The sequence below is a fragment of the Gorilla gorilla genome, chromosome 7 (genome assembly GCF_029281585.2).
Source record: "Gorilla gorilla gorilla isolate KB3781 chromosome 7, NHGRI_mGorGor1-v2.1_pri, whole genome shotgun sequence".
NCBI lineage: Eukaryota > Metazoa > Chordata > Mammalia > Primates > Hominidae > Gorilla > Gorilla gorilla.
Window position 1 is genome coordinate 149199612 of NC_073231.2, and position 16629 is coordinate 149216240.

A 16629-nucleotide genomic window follows, 5' to 3' on the forward strand; every position below is an offset into this window, starting at 1 on the left:
GAACGGACCCCAGCTGACAGCCAGCAAGAAAACGGCCCTTGGTCCCACAGCTACAGGGACTGACCCAACTCCCAGGAGCCTGGTGCCTTGAGGCAGGAGCCCAGCCCGGCCAGCGCACCCCGACTCAGCACACCCCAACTCACCCTAAGCTGAGAATCCTGCCAAACCCACTTGAGCATCTGACCTACAGAACCGTGAGCTATGACCAGGCGTTGCTTATCGCCTGCACAGAATGCTCGTAGCTGGCTTAGAGGGCAGAACCGCGGTCTCCAGGGCAGCAGCCAAATCACCTGAGGAGCCTCTCCTCAGGAGGCAGGTTCTCAGCTCCTCACCACAAAACTACCCACCAGAGGCCAACAGGCGGGCCACGAGCCTCTTCTGTTTAATGTTTCGTTAGAGAAAATCTCAAGCACACACAAACAGAGAGAGAACAGCTTATGAAAACTCATTATACAAATTGAGCTTTTCCTACCACACCCAACCAAATCAGAGTCGAGGGACCCAGGAAAAGCTCTCAGGCACACGGCACCTGCTCCCAGAGCCCCCCTCCATCCCCCTGCCCCCTGCAAGTCTAGCTGCTGAAATGACCTGCTGCAACCTTACAACCGGGTGTACCTAATGGCTGCTGGAACAACCTACCTGACCCAAAGACTAGGTTTACCTACTGTGTCTTTCACCAATCTGAGCTTGCCAGCTCCCCAAAACTTCACTAGTGCCAGTGTGTTTTCTTTCAAAACAATAGGTAACATTTCTCTTTCCAATAAACCCCCCAGCATGTTCTTCGTTCTTGGGACCAAAGACCCACTCTGGTCTGTGTGTACACCTGAATTGCAATTCTGTTTTTCCAAATAAAACATTTTGTTTAGAGATTCATCTGTACACTTTTTTTTTTTTTTTTTTCTGTTGAGACGGAGTCTTGCTCTGTCACTCAGGTTGGAGTGCAGTGGCATGATTTCGGCTCACTGCAACCTCTGCCTTGTGGGTTCAAGTAATTCTTCTGCCTCAGCCTCCCGAGTAGCTGGAACTACAGGCGCACACCATCACGCCCAGCTAATTTTTGTATTTTTAGTAGAGACAGGGTTTCGCCATGTTGGCCAGGCTGGTCTCGAACTCCTGACCTCAACTGATCTGCCCACCTCAGCCTCCTAAAGTGCTGGGATTACAGGCACAAGCCACCGTGCTGGGCCTCATCTGTGTATTTTCATTTGAGTCTGACAAGTATTAATACACTCCCACAACCCCATTATACCAATTCAAAACTTATCAGCTCACATCCCATCTCCTTCCATTGAGTACCCACCCTCTTCTCTCCCCACTGGGTTACTCTGAAGCAACTCCAAGACAGCACGTCGTTTCACCCACAAACATTTCCAATTATGTCCAAAGATGCAAACTCTTCTGTTGAAGACCACAACCACGTGCCCACTTCGGCAGCACATACGCTAGAAGTGGAACAATACAGAGACGATTCGCATGGCCACTGTGCAAGGATGACAGGCAAATTCATCACGCTCTCCACAAAAACAATTAAAGAACACAACTGCTATACACCATCACTCTTTCTTTTCGCTTTTCTTTTCTTTTATTATTTTAAGACTGAGTCTTGTTCTGTCATGCAGGTTGGAGTTCAGTGGCACGGTCTCAACTCACGGGAACCTCCATCTCCCGGGTTCAAGTGATTCTCCTGCCTCAGCCTCCTGAGTAGCTGGGATTACAGGCGCCTGCCACCATGCCTGGCTGATTTTTGTATTTTTAGTAGAGACGGGGTTTCGCCATGTTGGCCACGCTGGCCTCGAACTCCTGACCTCAAGTGATCCGCCTGCCTAGGCCTCCCAAAGTGCTGGGATTACAGGCGTGAGCCAGTGCACCCAGCCCACTATCACACTTCAAAAAACAAATTCCTTATTATCGAATATCCACGGAGTGCTCAAATTCCCTAATTGTCTCATCATTTAAAAAATCTTTCTGTAAATCAGAATTGAAACAAAGTCCAATGCATCTGAATAGACTTTTTGGTTCTCTTTTTATTTTTACTGCAATCTACTTCAATTTAAATTTTTAGGAAACTTCCTATTTTGGAAAATTTCAAGCACGTGCAGAATTATAAGCACTCCCCACTGACAGAGACGGTCCTCAACCACACCTGAGCCTGGCTCCTGGGTCCTCCTCTTCGACCAGGCCCTGACCTTGGCTTAGTCCTTGACCTACTTAGTCCAGTTTCAGCAAGACTCCCGCTGGTCGCTTCAGTGAAAACGCCCACCTTGGTATCTGATCGCCTTCATCATCGGGTTAAATTCCTCCTCCCTCAGCCTCTACAGCTCATCACCCTGGCCTGCCTTCAGCAAGAACCCCTACCCCCGATGTCTCCTCATGGTAACTTTCCAACTCTGCTTCTTGGCTGTACATCCCCACATCTTTGTTGTATTTGGAGTTGAGCTCAATCTCTCTCCCCTACTGCAAAACCCCATTACAGCGGCCTCTCCTGGAAAAGTCTGCCTTACCATCTTCAACAAGTGTCATAAAAACTTTTTCTTGGCCAGGTGCGGTGGCTCAGGCCTGTAATCCCAGCACTTTGGGAGGCCAAGGTGGGTGGATCACCTGAGGTCAGGAGTTCAAGACCAGCCCAGCCAACATGGCGAAACCCTGTCTCTACTAAAAATACAAAAATTAGCCTGGCAATAGTGGCGCATGCCTGTAATCCCAGCTACTCGGGAGGCTGAGGCAAAGGCAGGAGAATCACTTGAGCCTGGAAGGCGGAGCTTGTGGTGAGCCAAGATCATGCCACCGCACTCCAGTCTGGGGGACAGAGTGAGACCCAGTCTCAAAAAAAAAAAAAAAAGAAAAAAAGAAAAGGAAAGTAAAACAATTCCATTTACAATAGCATAAAAAAAGTAAAATACTGAGCAATAAATTTAACAAGAGATATAAAGCTTATACTCTGAAAACTGTAAAACATTGCCAGAAGAAATTAAAGACACCCTAAATAAATGAACAGCTATCCTGCGTTCATGGACTAGATGACTTCATATGGTTAAGACAGCAATACTCGGCCAGGTGTAGTGGCTCATGCCTGTAATCCCAGCACTTCGGGAGGCCGAGGCGGGTGGATCACCTGAGGTCAGGAGTTCAAGACCAGCCTGACCAACATGGAGAAACCCCCTCTCTATTAAAAATACAAAATTAGCTGAGTGTGGTGGCACATGCTGTAATCCCAGCTACTCAGGAGGCTGAGGCAGGAGAATCGCTTGAACCCGGGAGATGGAGGTTGTGGTGAGCCAAGATTGTGCCATTGCACTGCAGCCTGGGCAACAAGAGTGAAACTCTGTCTCAAAATAAATAAAAGGCAGCAATGCTCTCCAAACGGATCAAAAAACTCAATGCTATCCCCACCAAATTCCAGCTAGTGTTTTTGCAGAAATTGACAACCTGATCCTAAAATTCACAAGGAAACACAAAGGACCCAGATTGTTTGACCCAGGGTCAAACAGTCTTTTAAAAAGAAGAACAAATTAGAGGATTCATACTTCCTGATTTCAAAACTTCAGGGCTACAGTGATGAAGACAGCGGGGCACTGTCAGAAGGACACGCAGAGACCGGTGGGTTCACTCAGAGTCCGGAAATAAACCCACACGCCTGTGGGCAACTGATTTCAACAAGGATGTCAGACCACTCAATGGGGAAAGAACAGTCTTTTCAACAAGGGGTGCGGACTGTCCACATGCATAGAATGAAGTTAGGCCTCTTCCTCACGTCAAATGCAAATGTTAACTCAAAGTGGATCAAAGACCTAAATGTAAGAGCCAAAGCTATAAAACTCTTAGGAAAAAACATAGGTATAAATCTTTATGACCCTGAATTGGATCATGGTTTTTGGGTTGGTTGGTTGGTTTAGGCCAGGTCTCACTGTCACACAGGCTGCAGTAAAGTGGCACAATCATAGTTCACTGCAGCCTTGAACTCCCAGGCTCCAGCAATCCTTCCACCTCAGCTTACCATAGCTGGGACTACATGTGCTCACCACAATGTCCAGCTGATTTTTAAATTTTTCGTCAAGTCACGGTCTCACTTCAATGCCAAGCCTGGTCTCAATCTCCTGGCCTCAAGTGATCCTCCTGCCTCAGCCTCCCAAAGTGCTGGGATCATAGGCAGATAATGGTTTTTAAAAACACACACACGCAAAGCACAAACAATCAAAGATAAAACACATAAATTGAACTCAGGTAAAAGAGATCAACTGAAAACTTTTGTGCTTCAAAAGACACCATCAAGAAAGCAAAAAGACAATCCACAGATAGGGGTCTAGTATCTGGAATATACAAAATACTCTTACAACTCAACGATAAAAAACAAATAATCCAATTAAAACCAGGTAAAAGGCCAGGCGGGGTGGCTGACACCTGTAATCCCAGCACTTTGAGAAGCCAAAGTGGGAGGATCACTTGAGCCCACAAGTTTGAGACCAGCCTGGGCAAAATGGGGAGACCCCATCTCTACCAAAAACTTAAAAAATTAGCTGGGCGTGGTGACGCACACCTGTATTCCCAGCTGCTCAGGAGGCTGAAGTGGGAGGGTGGCTTGAGCCCAGGAGTTCAAGGCTGCAGTGAGCTATGACGGTGTCACTGCACTCCAGCCTGGGCAACAAAGTGAGACCCTGTCTCTTTAAAAAAAAAAAAAAAAAAAAAAAAAGGTAAAGAATGTAAATAAACATTTCTTCAAAGATGAGATACAAATGGCCGATAAACACATGAAAAGATGCTTAGTATCACTAATCACTAGGGAAATGCAAATCAAATCTACAGTGAGTTACACTGAGTTACCACTTTACATCAACCGTAATGGCCATAATGAAAAAGACGGAAAATAAGTGTTGGCAAGAATGTGTAAAAACTGGATTCCTTGTACAATGCTGGTGGGAATGTAAAACGGTAATGCTGCTTTAAATAAGTTTATTGGGGCCGGACATGGTGGCTCATGCCTGAACCAACACTTTGGGATCACTTGAGGTCAGGAGTTTGAGACCAGCCTGGCCAACATGGTGAAACCCCGTCTCTACTAAAAATACAAAAATTAGCCAGGCGTGGTGGCGGGTGCCTGTAATCCCAGCTACTCAGGAGGTTGAGGCAGGAGGATCGCTTGAATCCAGGAGGCAGAGGTTGCAGTGAGCCGAGATCGCGCCACTGCACTCCAGCCTGGGCGACAAAGAGAGACTCCATCTCAAAAAAAAAAAAAAAAAAAAAAAAAAAAAAGTCTGTTGGTTCTTCAGTAAATTCAACATGAAATTACCACAAGAGCCAGAAATGCCACTTCTAGCTACATACCCGAAAGCACTGGAAAGAGGTATTCAGACAAACACTTATAAAGAAATACTTGTAGCCACATTATTCACAATAGCCCGACGGTAGAAACAACCCAAATGTACATCAACAGACGAACGGATCAGCGAATCCCAGATATACATGCAGCAGGGTGTTTTCAGCTGTGAAAGGGAAGGAAGTGTTAACCCAGCACAGTGTGGATGGATCTTGAAAACACCTGACATGAAAGAAGCCAGGCACAAAAGGAAAAATACTGCAGGATTCTGTTTACAGGAAATATCCAGAATAAGCAAATCCATGGAAATAGAAAGTAGATTAGTGGCTGCCAGGGGCTGGGGGAATGGAGAATGGGAACGTTAAAAGAAAAACGTTAGCCGGGCGTGGTGGCTCACGCCTGTAATCCCAGCACTCTGGGAGGCTGAGGCAGGCGGATCACCTGAGGTCAGGAGTTTGAGACCAGCCTAACCAACATGGAGAAACTCCGTCTCTACTAAAAATTCAAAATTAGCCAGGCGTGGTGGCTCATGCCTGTAATTCCAGCTACTAGGGACGCTGAGGCAGGAGAATCGCTTGAACCTGGGAGGCGGAGGTTGCGGTGAGCCGAGATAGTGCCATTGCACTCCAGCCTGGGCAGCAAGAGTGAAACTCCATTTCAAAAAAAAAAAAAAAGAAAAACTTTAGATAAATTAAATTTAACAAAGTTTAACTGAGCAAAGAGTCATCTGAGAATTGGGCAGCTCCCAGAACCAGAACAGGTCCAGAGCAAGTCCAGGGCTGCTGCGTGGTCAGACCACACTTAAGGACAGGAAAAAAAAGGGACAAAAAGTGAAAAAGACAAAAACGGAACAAAAAGAAAAGAAAAAAAGGAAAGTGACGTACAGAAAACAGCCACGCAATTTTGTGAAGTTGCAGCAACATTTAACGCTTGGGATATTTCACCATAAAAGTCTCCATTTCTGCCTTCATTTGAACAGATTCAGCAACCTGGGAGGTGTGGCCCGTGCACCGCCTGCCTACTTAGAATTACATTCCCAGCTCACAGCCGGGATGGCAGGAGAGCGCGGAAGCGGCACATGGCAGACACAACCAGGGATGGCCCAGCTCCTCACCAGAGGGCAGGTACCGGAAACCAGCAAACACGATTTGACAGGATGCAGAGCAAACACCACATTAAACAGCTCCTGCGTTCCAAGGCCAGGTGTTTAGTTCAGCTATGGAAACCTTACTTAAAACAACACAATTAGCTCAAACGGACTCATCCTACCTTAGATTCTACTGGCCGCGAATGGATGCATGCAGCCTGCCATCAAGCCATGGAGGTACCACATTTCTCAAAAGCAAAAGCTAACCGTTTTTCCATCGGGCTCTTTTCTTTGTTCTGCGGGACACAGAAAGCTATTTACATGATTATCTGACACAAGAAAGCAGGAGAGAAGAGAGCAGAGGGAGAGAAAGGTGAGTGAGGACTACAGGCCTAATGCCTTTCAACCTTTTTTTGGTTCTAATCTTTGAAAAAGATGTGGTCACACTGGTTGTTAACCACAGTAACAATCTGACAAGATCATTTATCTAAAACAAAAACAAACAGAAAGGGCCCCTGGCACATGAGGGAGATGCCAGACCCCCTTGCTACATCTGGGCCCCGACACGAATGTGCAAGAGCCGGACTTCTGCACCTGTCAGAGGCGGCTCGCATTACGAACCTGCTCCACAGTCCTGTGGATTCCTAACTCCGCTCAAGCGGAAACAAAGACTGGAAAAAGAACAGGAGGCAGGTCCCAATTCCACTGCAAAGGCCAGGCTCTCAGGATGAAAGCTGATCTCACCCCGTGCCCTCGCTCCCCCCATTCCCTCACTGCCCCATTTCACCTCGCTCTTAGAAAAGGGATAAAGGGAACAAACCTTACCCAACAGTAAGATTGTCCCGCCCTGGATTTTCTTTTGAAATGGAGAATTTATTTTCTTCTCTCAAGCACTGCTATAAGTCACAAGAGAACAGGGTTACGTTGAGGACATTTCCATGTCATAATAAACAGAACTTCTGTGAAAACACTAGGATGAACCCCACCACAGCATCCTGCATGTGGCCAGCAGGCAGACAGACACAACTCTGAGAATGGGGCCGGCCAGGCCCAGGCCACTCACTCCCCGGCCCACGGCTGCTGCCATTACAGTTCAACCAAAGCCTGGCAGCAGCCTTCAAGGGATTCCAGGTAACCAGTAACCAACCCTCCCAGGATGGACAAGCGTGCAGTCCCCACACCTAACTCCAGCTCCTTCTACACCCCACACACGACCCAGGCAGCATGCTGGCAGCAGATCCAACCCTCCTGAAATTTGACATAAATGCACCTTGTGTGAACACAAAGTACATATTTTTAAATTTATCTAAGTAAATGATCAAAAAAGCTTTTTATACTTGTAAAATACCCATTTAAAAAAGGTTCATCCAGGTGCAGTGGCTCACGCCTGTAATCCCAGCACTATGGGAGGCTGAGGCGGGCGGATCACGAGGTCAGGAGTTTGAGACCAGCCTGGCCAACATAGTGAAACCCCGTCTCTACTAAAAATACTAAAATTAGCCAGTCATGGTGGTGTGCACCTGTAGTCCCAGCTACTCGGGAGGCTGAGGCAGGAGAATAGATTGAACCCAGGAGGCAGAAGTTGTGGTGAGCTGAGATCACACCACTGAACTCCAGCCTGGGCAACAGAGTGAGACTCTGTCTCAAAAAAAAAAAACAAAACAAAAAAGGCCACATGCAGTGGCTCACGCCTGTAATCCCAGCACTTCGGGAGGCCGAGGAGGGTGGATCACGAGGTCAGGAGATCAAGACCATCCTGGCTAACACAGTGAAACCCCATCTCTACTAAAAAATAGAAAAAATTAGCCGGGTGTGGTGGCGGGCGCCTGTAGTCCTAGCTACTCGGGAGGCTGAGGCAGGAGAATGGTGTGAACCCAGGAGGCGGAGCTTGCAGTGAGCGGAGGTGGTGCCACTGCACTCCAGCCTGGGCGACAGAGCGAGACTCCGTCTCAAAAAAAAAAAAAAAAAAGCTTCATGAGGCTGAGCACAGTGGCTTACACTTGTAATCCCAGTACTTTGGGAGGCTGAGGCAGGAGGATCTCTTGAGCCTAGGAGTTCTAGACTAGCCTGGGCAACATAGGGAGATAGGGAGATCCCATCTCTACAAAAATTAAAAAGAAGAATTAGCCAGCACGATGGTGCACACCAGTAGTCCAGCTACTCAGGAGGCTGAGGTGGGAGGATCACTTGGGCCCAAGAGGTTGAGGCTGCAGTTAGCTATGATCACCACTGCACTCCTGGGCGACAGAATGAGACCTTGTCTCAAAAAAAAAAAAAAAAGTTCGAGAGTAAAAACAAAAATTAAGAATACAACATATTGAACATATTGAAGATTGTGAGTTTAAAAATGAAACATTAAGGCCAGGTGTGGTGATTCACGTCTGTAATCCCAGCACTTTGGGAGGCTGAGGCAGGGACTGCTTGGGGCAAGGAGTCCAAGATCAGTCAGAGCAACATAGTCAGGCCTTGTTTCTACAAAAATAAAAATAAAAACATTAGGCCAAGTGCGGTGGCTCACGCCTGTAATCCCAGCACTTTAGGAGGCTGAAGCAGGCGGATCACCTGAGGTCAGGTGTTCCAGACCAGCCTGGCCAACATGGTGAAATCCCGTATCTACTAAAAATACAAAATTAGCCGGGTGTGGTGGCACACGACTGCAGTCTCGGCTACTCAGGAGGCTGAGGCAGGAGAATCGCTAGAAACTGGGAGGCAGAGGTTGCAGTGAGCCAAGATTGCACCATTGCACTCCAGCCTGGGTGACAGGAGCGAAACTCCGTCTCAAAAAAAAAAAAAAAAAATTAGCTGGGCATGGTAGCACACGCCTGTGGTCCCAGCTACTGGAGAGGCTGAGGCGGAGGATCACTTGGGCCCAAGGGTTTGAGGTTATGGTAAACTATGATCACCACTGCACTCCCACCTGGGTGACACAGCAAGACTCTGTCTCTACACAAAAGTAATAATATAAATAAATAAAAATGAAACATTCACAGTAAATAAAAGGCTGGAACCTGGTCTTCGCCCTGTCTTCCCTGATTTTTCTGCTTTGGCTTCTTCACTTTGAGCTTCTTTGCATTTTCCAGCCTTATCTGCCCAGTACTCTCTCTCTTCCTTTAATCAAAGAAATACGCTCCTGTAACTCCAAAGAAGAAACGGCAACACCAGTGCCAAAATGATGTTTTTGACAGGAAGAAACATAAACTTCACAGGAAAGCAGTGACATCACGCCCCTCCCATTCCTTCCCTGTTCTGATCCTGGGCTGTGGTTCAGACAGGACCTACAGCCCAGACAGCTCCTTCCACCCCATTCTCTACCAGTGTAGTGATGAGGTTAGACCCGAACGTTACAAGAGCTGGGCAAGCAGGTGAAGCACCCCCAGCAACAAAATCCATCATCATAAACATGCAAAGGCCAGTGCCTCCCAAAAGTATTTGCTACCTCTTGAGAGCAACTTTATCATCCACTGGCAACTGCTTCAAATTGGGCCCCGACTGTCTCCCATCACCTATCTGCAACTGAGTGTCCCCACCTGCAAGAAAACACACACGTCTCCAGGGCCCTGGGGTGAGCAGCAGGACTGTTCCACAGAGGTGAGCCTGGACCCAGGCAGCAGGGACACTGCTGCACCTGTGGCTGGAGTGACACCGAAAACACAGCAACAGCTGAGAGGGCAGGAGAGGCAACCGGCCACCAGCCTCTGTCGGCTCCAAGCACCAATGGATGGTGCTTATTCCCGACCCCATTACTATGCAACCAGGCTCACTAGAAAGTTTCCATTAGCCGGTCTGGAGCATATTCCTGGGTGTGATATGCCATCACGTTCATGTTTTTTAAATCACTATTGAGTAAAGCGTTTTTTTTGTTTTTTGTTGTTTTTTTTTAATTTTAGAGACAGGGTCTCACTATGTTGCCCAGGCTGGTCTCAAACCCTGAGCTCAAACGATCCTCCTGCCTCAGTCTCCCAAAGCGCTGGGAGTATAGGTGTGAGCCACCGCACCGGCCCTTAAGTAGACTATTTTGAATGCTGCATAGAGACTCCCCTGAAAATAGCCTGTTCTTGGGTTTTAGCTGGGAACTTATGGCTTTAGATGCGCCAGACCAAAAGAAAAAAAAACAGCTGCAAACCTGAGGTGTTACAAAGTGGCCGCCAGCAAAGTGATCCAGGAGAAGGGAGGCAGGTCACCACGCCAGGAGAAGAGAAGGGCAGGGAAAAGGCCAACTCCATGAAGAAAGGCCCTGGGGCAAAGCGCATCCAAAGCCGTCACTCTGGGGCAGAAGTCAGAGCGGAATCCCATCAGCGACGGCCGTTTCCAGACCCTTTTCCTAGGCAGCCAGACCGGCACCGCTGGTCAGCTGCAGGGCCCAAGCAGAAAGTCAGAAGCCAAGGGAGCGATGAGGAGGGGTGGGGCAGCCAGGGGAGAGGACACCGAGCGGGAGGGGTAAGCGAAGGGGGAAGAGAGCAAGGGGGCCTGGAGGGGGGACACAAAGGGAGGGCCCATGGAGATGGAGGAAACACTGAGGGGTGAAGCACATGGAGGGGGGACACAGAGGAGGAGCGCGCGGAGGAGGAGGGGACACGTTGGTGGCGTAGTGCGCGGAGGGGGGGTACACGGAGGAGTCGCGGAGCGGCGAGGGATGTGGGAGGTCGTCACCAGCAGCGCGACCTGGGTCACCCACAGGAAGAGGGCCACTGAGGGCACCGCCTGACCCCTCCCTCCTGGTGGCCCTGCGCCCTCAGGCCGAGTCCCACCTCCTCTGCAGCTCTTCCAGGACCCACGCGGTGCCACTGCACCACGGCTCCAGCAGACCCCGCTTCCCCGAGGCCTGCGCGGAGACGCTGGGAAGGCCCGAGCCCGCGCATGCGCAGCCGCCGCCACGTGCCTGCCTTGCCGCCGCCGGTGCTGCCGGGAAGGGGGCGGGCTGCGCGGGCGCGGGAGAGGCCCACGCGGTGGCCACGCGGGGCGTCTGGTGGCTGCGCTCGGTTGGGCCCCTGGGCTCGCGCGCTCCGTGGGCCGCGGTGCTGACGGGCACCCAGGAGGTGGGTGGGAGGCGGCCGGCCGGGGTGGAGGGGCGTTCCTGGGCCGACGTGCTGTTGGCTTCCGCGACGTGGTGGAGTCTCGCCAGTCCCTGCAGCGCTCTTGCGACTCTGAAGATAAAGAGGATCGTATTTTGAGAAAAGCTCATGGAGCAAAGAGCTCAAGGAGCGAGGCCTGAGGTGCAAGCTGTCACCGGGTCGCATCTGCTTAGCAGCCTGCACATTGCTAGCGAGAGTCTCCACTCAGCCTGAACATAGTGCTTGGGAGGAGGAGGGCCGCCAGGCCACACCCGTGGGGTGCAGGATGCGCCATGTCGGGGTCCGTGAGTCTGGGGTGACGTGAGATCCCAGAGGCTGAGTCTGGAAAATTGAGCGGATGTGGCCGCGGTAGCAGAATGGACGAAGGCCCCCAGGCCGAGAGGGAGCTCTGTGTACAAGGGCACGGCAAGTGGCCACCGGTGGCCAGCGTGGAGTACGGCTCCCTCCAAAGCAGGCTCTTCCTGCAGTTATTTTATCCGGGAGGTGGACTCAGGAAGCACAGGTAAGGGAGTAGGGAAGTACACGTGTTGGGGAGCAGGTGAGAGCCGGAGCCCCTGGACTAGTCCTCCTGGAGGCCTCTGGGAGAGCACAGGACACAGTTCCGAGTGGGTTTGCTCTGGTTTTCAGGGGCCATCCTTGCCACCCCACCTCTGCCAACTGCACTTCCAGCAAGCCCCGGGCATAGGCCAGCACCCCTAAGCACTGAGAAAAGCCCTCAGGCGGGAAGTTGCAGGTGCGGGGGGCAGGGGGGGCGTTGGGGTGCCTGGGAAAGGCAGGGTGCTGAGAGCATCAGCCGCACTGCATGTGTGTGCGTGTTGGGGCTGGGGAAGGGCCGGCGCGTGTGGACACGATGGTGCGGGCACCGGGGAGCACCACCCCCACATGATCCCCTGTATGTTGCAGAGAGATGATGGCACCAGTGGGCACACTGCTCGCAGGTCAGGAGGAAACAGGGCTTGGTCAGGCCAGAGACAGTAGGAGCCTAAACCGCAGGCCTGCAGAGGTTGAGGGGAGGTGTCTGATAATTAGTAGGGTGTGGAAATGAGAATGAGTGAGTTGAGGATGGTGCCCAGGCTTCTAGTTTGGGTGGTCCGGTGAGTGGCGCTGTCTTCTGGCCCTAAAGCCCTGTCACGGTAAGGAGAACTGCCTGGAAAACGTACACTTGGGGAAGACAGAAGAGGTTATTACAAACACTCCTTCACTTTACAACTTGGCTATTTTGTGATAAGTTTTAGTGCATTTATTTGAGGTTATTAAAGATGCCATGTTACTGCCTTCTTAACAAATGGACATAGGCAGATAGCTGTTTTCCTGTTGTGGTGAGTAATGGCCAGGAGAGGCAGCCTTCTGTGGAGCAGGCACCGCAGAACCTTTGCATGCAGATGGCATCTCCTCTACAATGGCGCCGGGGTTGCTAGAGCCACACAGACGCTGAGCTCATTTTACTCAGAAAGCCACAGAAACAATAACCAAAAAAGGATACTATGAAGGCAGCATAGATCATATGCTTTTTAAAAAGCCCATCGTCAGCATCAGTGACAACACCATTACCGCTCAGTCACCAAGATTAAAAATTAGTCACACGTGGAAAATAGAAACAGGTTTGCAGGGAGAAGAAGGCTTTGATTCCACTGAATAATGCCCCCTCTTTTGCTTGGTAAATAGATGATCCATATTTCCTGATGATGTACATTTTCGAGGGTAGCTATGCCTAGGTGGTCTCAGATTTGGGGAAAAAGCCTTGGCCTCAGTTGACTGGGAAGGGCTCAAAAACTATAAATTGTATCCAAAAATGTCTGACAACAAGGTATTCAGTAATGACATCAGAGACTCCATCCAGACTGAATCTAGATTAGGTCACAAATGATTAACAGTCCTTGGAATTAAGAACTTTTATCTTGGCCGGGTGTGGTGGCTCATGCCTGTAATCCCAGCACTTTGGGAGACGGAGGCGGGCGGATCACTAGAGGCCAGGAGTTTGAGACCAGCCTGGGCAACATGGTGAGACCCTGTCTCTACTAAAAATACAAAAATTAGCTAGGTGTGGTGGCGGGTGCCTGTGATCCCAGCTACTCGGGAGGCTGAGGCGGGAGAATCTCTTGAGCCCAGGAGACGGAGGTTGCTATGAGCCAAGATCGCAACACTGCACTCCAGTCTGGATGACAAAGCAAGACTCTGTCTCTTTTTTTTTTTTTTTTTTTTTTGAGACGGAGTCTCATTCTGTCGCCAGGCTGGAGTGCAGTGGCATGATCTCGGCTCACTACAATCTCTGCCTCCCGGGTTCAAGTGATTCTCCTGCCTCAGCCTCCCAAGTAGCTGAGATTACAGGCACATACCACCACACCCAGCTAATTTTTTGTATTTCAGTAGAGATGGAGTTTCACCATGTTGGCCAGGATGGTCTCGATCTCCTGATCTCGTGATCTGCCCGCCTCAGCCTCCCAAAGTGCTGGGATTACAGGCGTGAGCCATGATGCCCGGCCGCAAGACTCCATCTCAAAATTAAATAAAATAAAATATTTTTAAAAAAGAACTTTTTTCTTGTGTGCATCACAATACTTCAGCGAGACACAATCCTCATCTGAGCCACCACGGGGCTGGCCCTTGCCCCTCTCCCTTCCTTTAAGCCCTGGTCCAGCCCAGCCTTCAGTCTTCTGAGCCTCCATGTACCTCGGCAGGGCCCCGGCCCCTGTCCTCAGCCCATCCTGCCCGCTTCCCCTCCCTGGCCACTCTGGGCAAAGGCCTTGCTTCCTGTGTCACTGACACCTGGGGACAATCCACAGGAGTACCCCACACTCCCAACACAGCATCTGTCCCGCCTGTGCCTCCCACCCACCAAACCTCTGCTCCCCTCCATCTCCTCTCCTGTTACCGTGGTTGAACACTTCACGCCCCCTATTAAATGCCAGCCACCCATCAGCCCTCCCCTGGCCCCACAAACACTACTGCACCTGTCCTCAGAATTCAGGTGTGCCCACTCCCTATGGCCATCTCTGCTCTTCTGACTCACCTTAATCCCCGTTGAAGCACTCTCATTCTTTGGCTGGGCGCAGTGGCTCATGCCTGTAATCTCAACACTTTCATGAGGCTGGCGGATCACTTGAGCCCAGGAGTTCGAGACCAGTCTAGGCAACATGGGGAGACCCCCCGTCTCTACAAAAAATACAAAAATGAGCCAGACATGGTTTCGCATGCCTGTAATCCCAGCTGCTTGGGAGGCTGAGGCAAGAGGATTGTTTGAGCCCAGGAGTTCAAGACTGCAGTGAGCTGTGATCACACCACTGCACTCCAGCCTGGGCAACAGAATGAGACAGCCTGTCTCAAAAAGAAAAGGTCTCACTCTCAAAGCCCCCTGAGACCACTTCCAACAGGGTGTCCACCAGCCTCCTCCACTCTTGGCAGCCTGGTCTTGCTGTCAATGGCGCAGGATGGCGCATGTGTTGGTCACTGGCTTCCCTTGGAACTGGTTCCTCCCTGAGCTCCTGGGGGCCACCTGACCCTGTTTCTGTTGCCCTCCTCCTTGGGCCCACTGTCGTGAACTATCCTGGCACTCTGTCCCCAGCAACTGTATAGCAAAGACGTCTACAGTGTGGACCTTGGCCTCCAGCCTGGCCCCTGAGCTGGAGACTGGGCAGCCTTCAGGACCCTTCCCCTGAGCTGTGTGAGAGAAGCTCCAGCCCAGCATCCCAAACCCAAGGCTCTGCCTGCCGAAACCTCCTCCTCCCAAACCGTCCCCATATGGTGGTCACACCAGCCATCTCTGAGCTGCCAAGGCCAAAATAGTGTCTGAGTCCTCTACACCTCTTCCTCCCACCGCCCCGTGGAACCCACCAGCAACCCTCACACACGTTCCAGTATCACTGCTCTATGGCGGTGGGCTCTGCACCAGGCTGGACCACAAAAGGCCATGGGTGCATCCAGCTGCTGGGATCAGTGCCGGTAAGGGCCCACTGCAGACACCCAGTGTGCTGTGCCCGGGGCACCCTCACCAAGGCACTGTCCTAAGAATGAAACTGGCAACCAGAAGAAAGCCCACAGCAGGCCACTCTGCCACATTCCGAGGACAATCATGTGTTCCCCTTCCCCATATCCTTTTCTTTTTATTTGCCAGAAAAGTGCAGCTCTCCAGAAGCCAGCGGGCCAACCACGGGTGTCTCCCTCCCTCCCTCCCTCCCTAAGCACACTTAGCACCTCAGCACCCGGGAGGGACATGAGCACCCACAGCCTGGGAAGGTCCCTCAGCAGCCGGGAGGGACATAAGCACACACAGCCCGGGAAGGTCCCAGAGCAGGCTGGGTGCTCCTTGCTTACGGAGGCCCCACCAGGGCCTGGCAGGGCACCCAGAAGATGAGGGCTTTAAAGAGCTCTCTCTGTCCCCATGTGGCTCCTTCTACCATGCTCCCGGCAAGCTAATGTTCTCAGTGGCTCTTTTTTTTTTTTAACGACTCTTATTTTCAAATAAGAATAAATATGTGTGTCTGTTCTCTGGGGGTTTAGGCAGCCCCGAGCTGACCCTGTGACTGGGGAGGGATTGATGGCCCCGTCTCACCGGGAAGCCAGGTGCATCTTTTACTAAAGGTGGTTTCTGAATGATGAATGGCTTTCTCACGAACATAACACTGTCGATTGTATTTACAAACAATTCATTTTCACGTTCTGTTGATTCTGCCCCAGCCGTCCCTCGTGTCGCCTCCACGGATGATGCATCGGTGGCTATTACCACCATTGATGAAGGCGTCCTGCTCACCCTGTGGTACTGTTACTCCATTCATCACAGATGAGCAGCCTGCGTGCAGTGGGAGAGCGTGTTCTCTTCGGGCCTTGCAGTTATTTATCCTTGAATTTGTGTGGGTTTGTGCACCTCTAAATACAGGTGCAAACCCATACTCCAAGATCTTAACAGGCCGCAACAGTGGCCAAAATACACGGCCAGTTAAATTCTTTGGGTTTAGCCAGCCCTCCAAAGCCCACCTCTTCCACTCCACATTCTAAAAAAAATACCAATGTGCATAAACAGTGTCAGCAACCTCCACTAATTAAGGCTTCCAACCAGAAGGAAAGCTGAAGTAAGTACCAGCGATCGGCATCAAATCATCAACTTTTAGGGCTGACCTAAAAGACCCCAAGCCTGAATGCCCCAGTACCCACTGGGCAAGGGG

At 50.7% G+C, this 16629-nt stretch overlaps 1 protein-coding gene and 1 non-coding gene across 4 annotated transcripts in view; one reads left to right on the forward strand and one right to left on the reverse strand.

The window, feature by feature from the left end:
* TOP1MT (DNA topoisomerase I mitochondrial) overlaps positions 1-11284 on the reverse strand; it is a 54288-nt gene extending 43004 nt beyond the window's left edge. Inside the window, exons 1-2 of one of the 3 annotated variants that reach the window (XM_055348397.1) lie at positions 11147-11284; positions 10522-10749 (exon numbers count right to left, since the gene is read on the reverse strand). In XM_055348397.1, coding sequence (XP_055204372.1) covers positions 10522-10648 — 127 coding nt within the window. In that variant the 5' untranslated portion in view covers positions 10649-10749; positions 11147-11284. Of the gene's footprint in view, positions 1-10521; positions 10750-11146 lie in introns of those variants that run through there. The other 2 variants (XM_063708929.1, XM_063708933.1) reach the window with 2 other exon arrangements.
* On the forward strand, positions 1419-1525 carry LOC115935660 (U6 spliceosomal RNA). Its single transcript, XR_004071283.1, has one exon. It is a non-coding gene; the product is annotated as a U6 spliceosomal RNA (small nuclear RNA).
* Positions 11285-16629: the final 5345 nt, after the last annotated feature.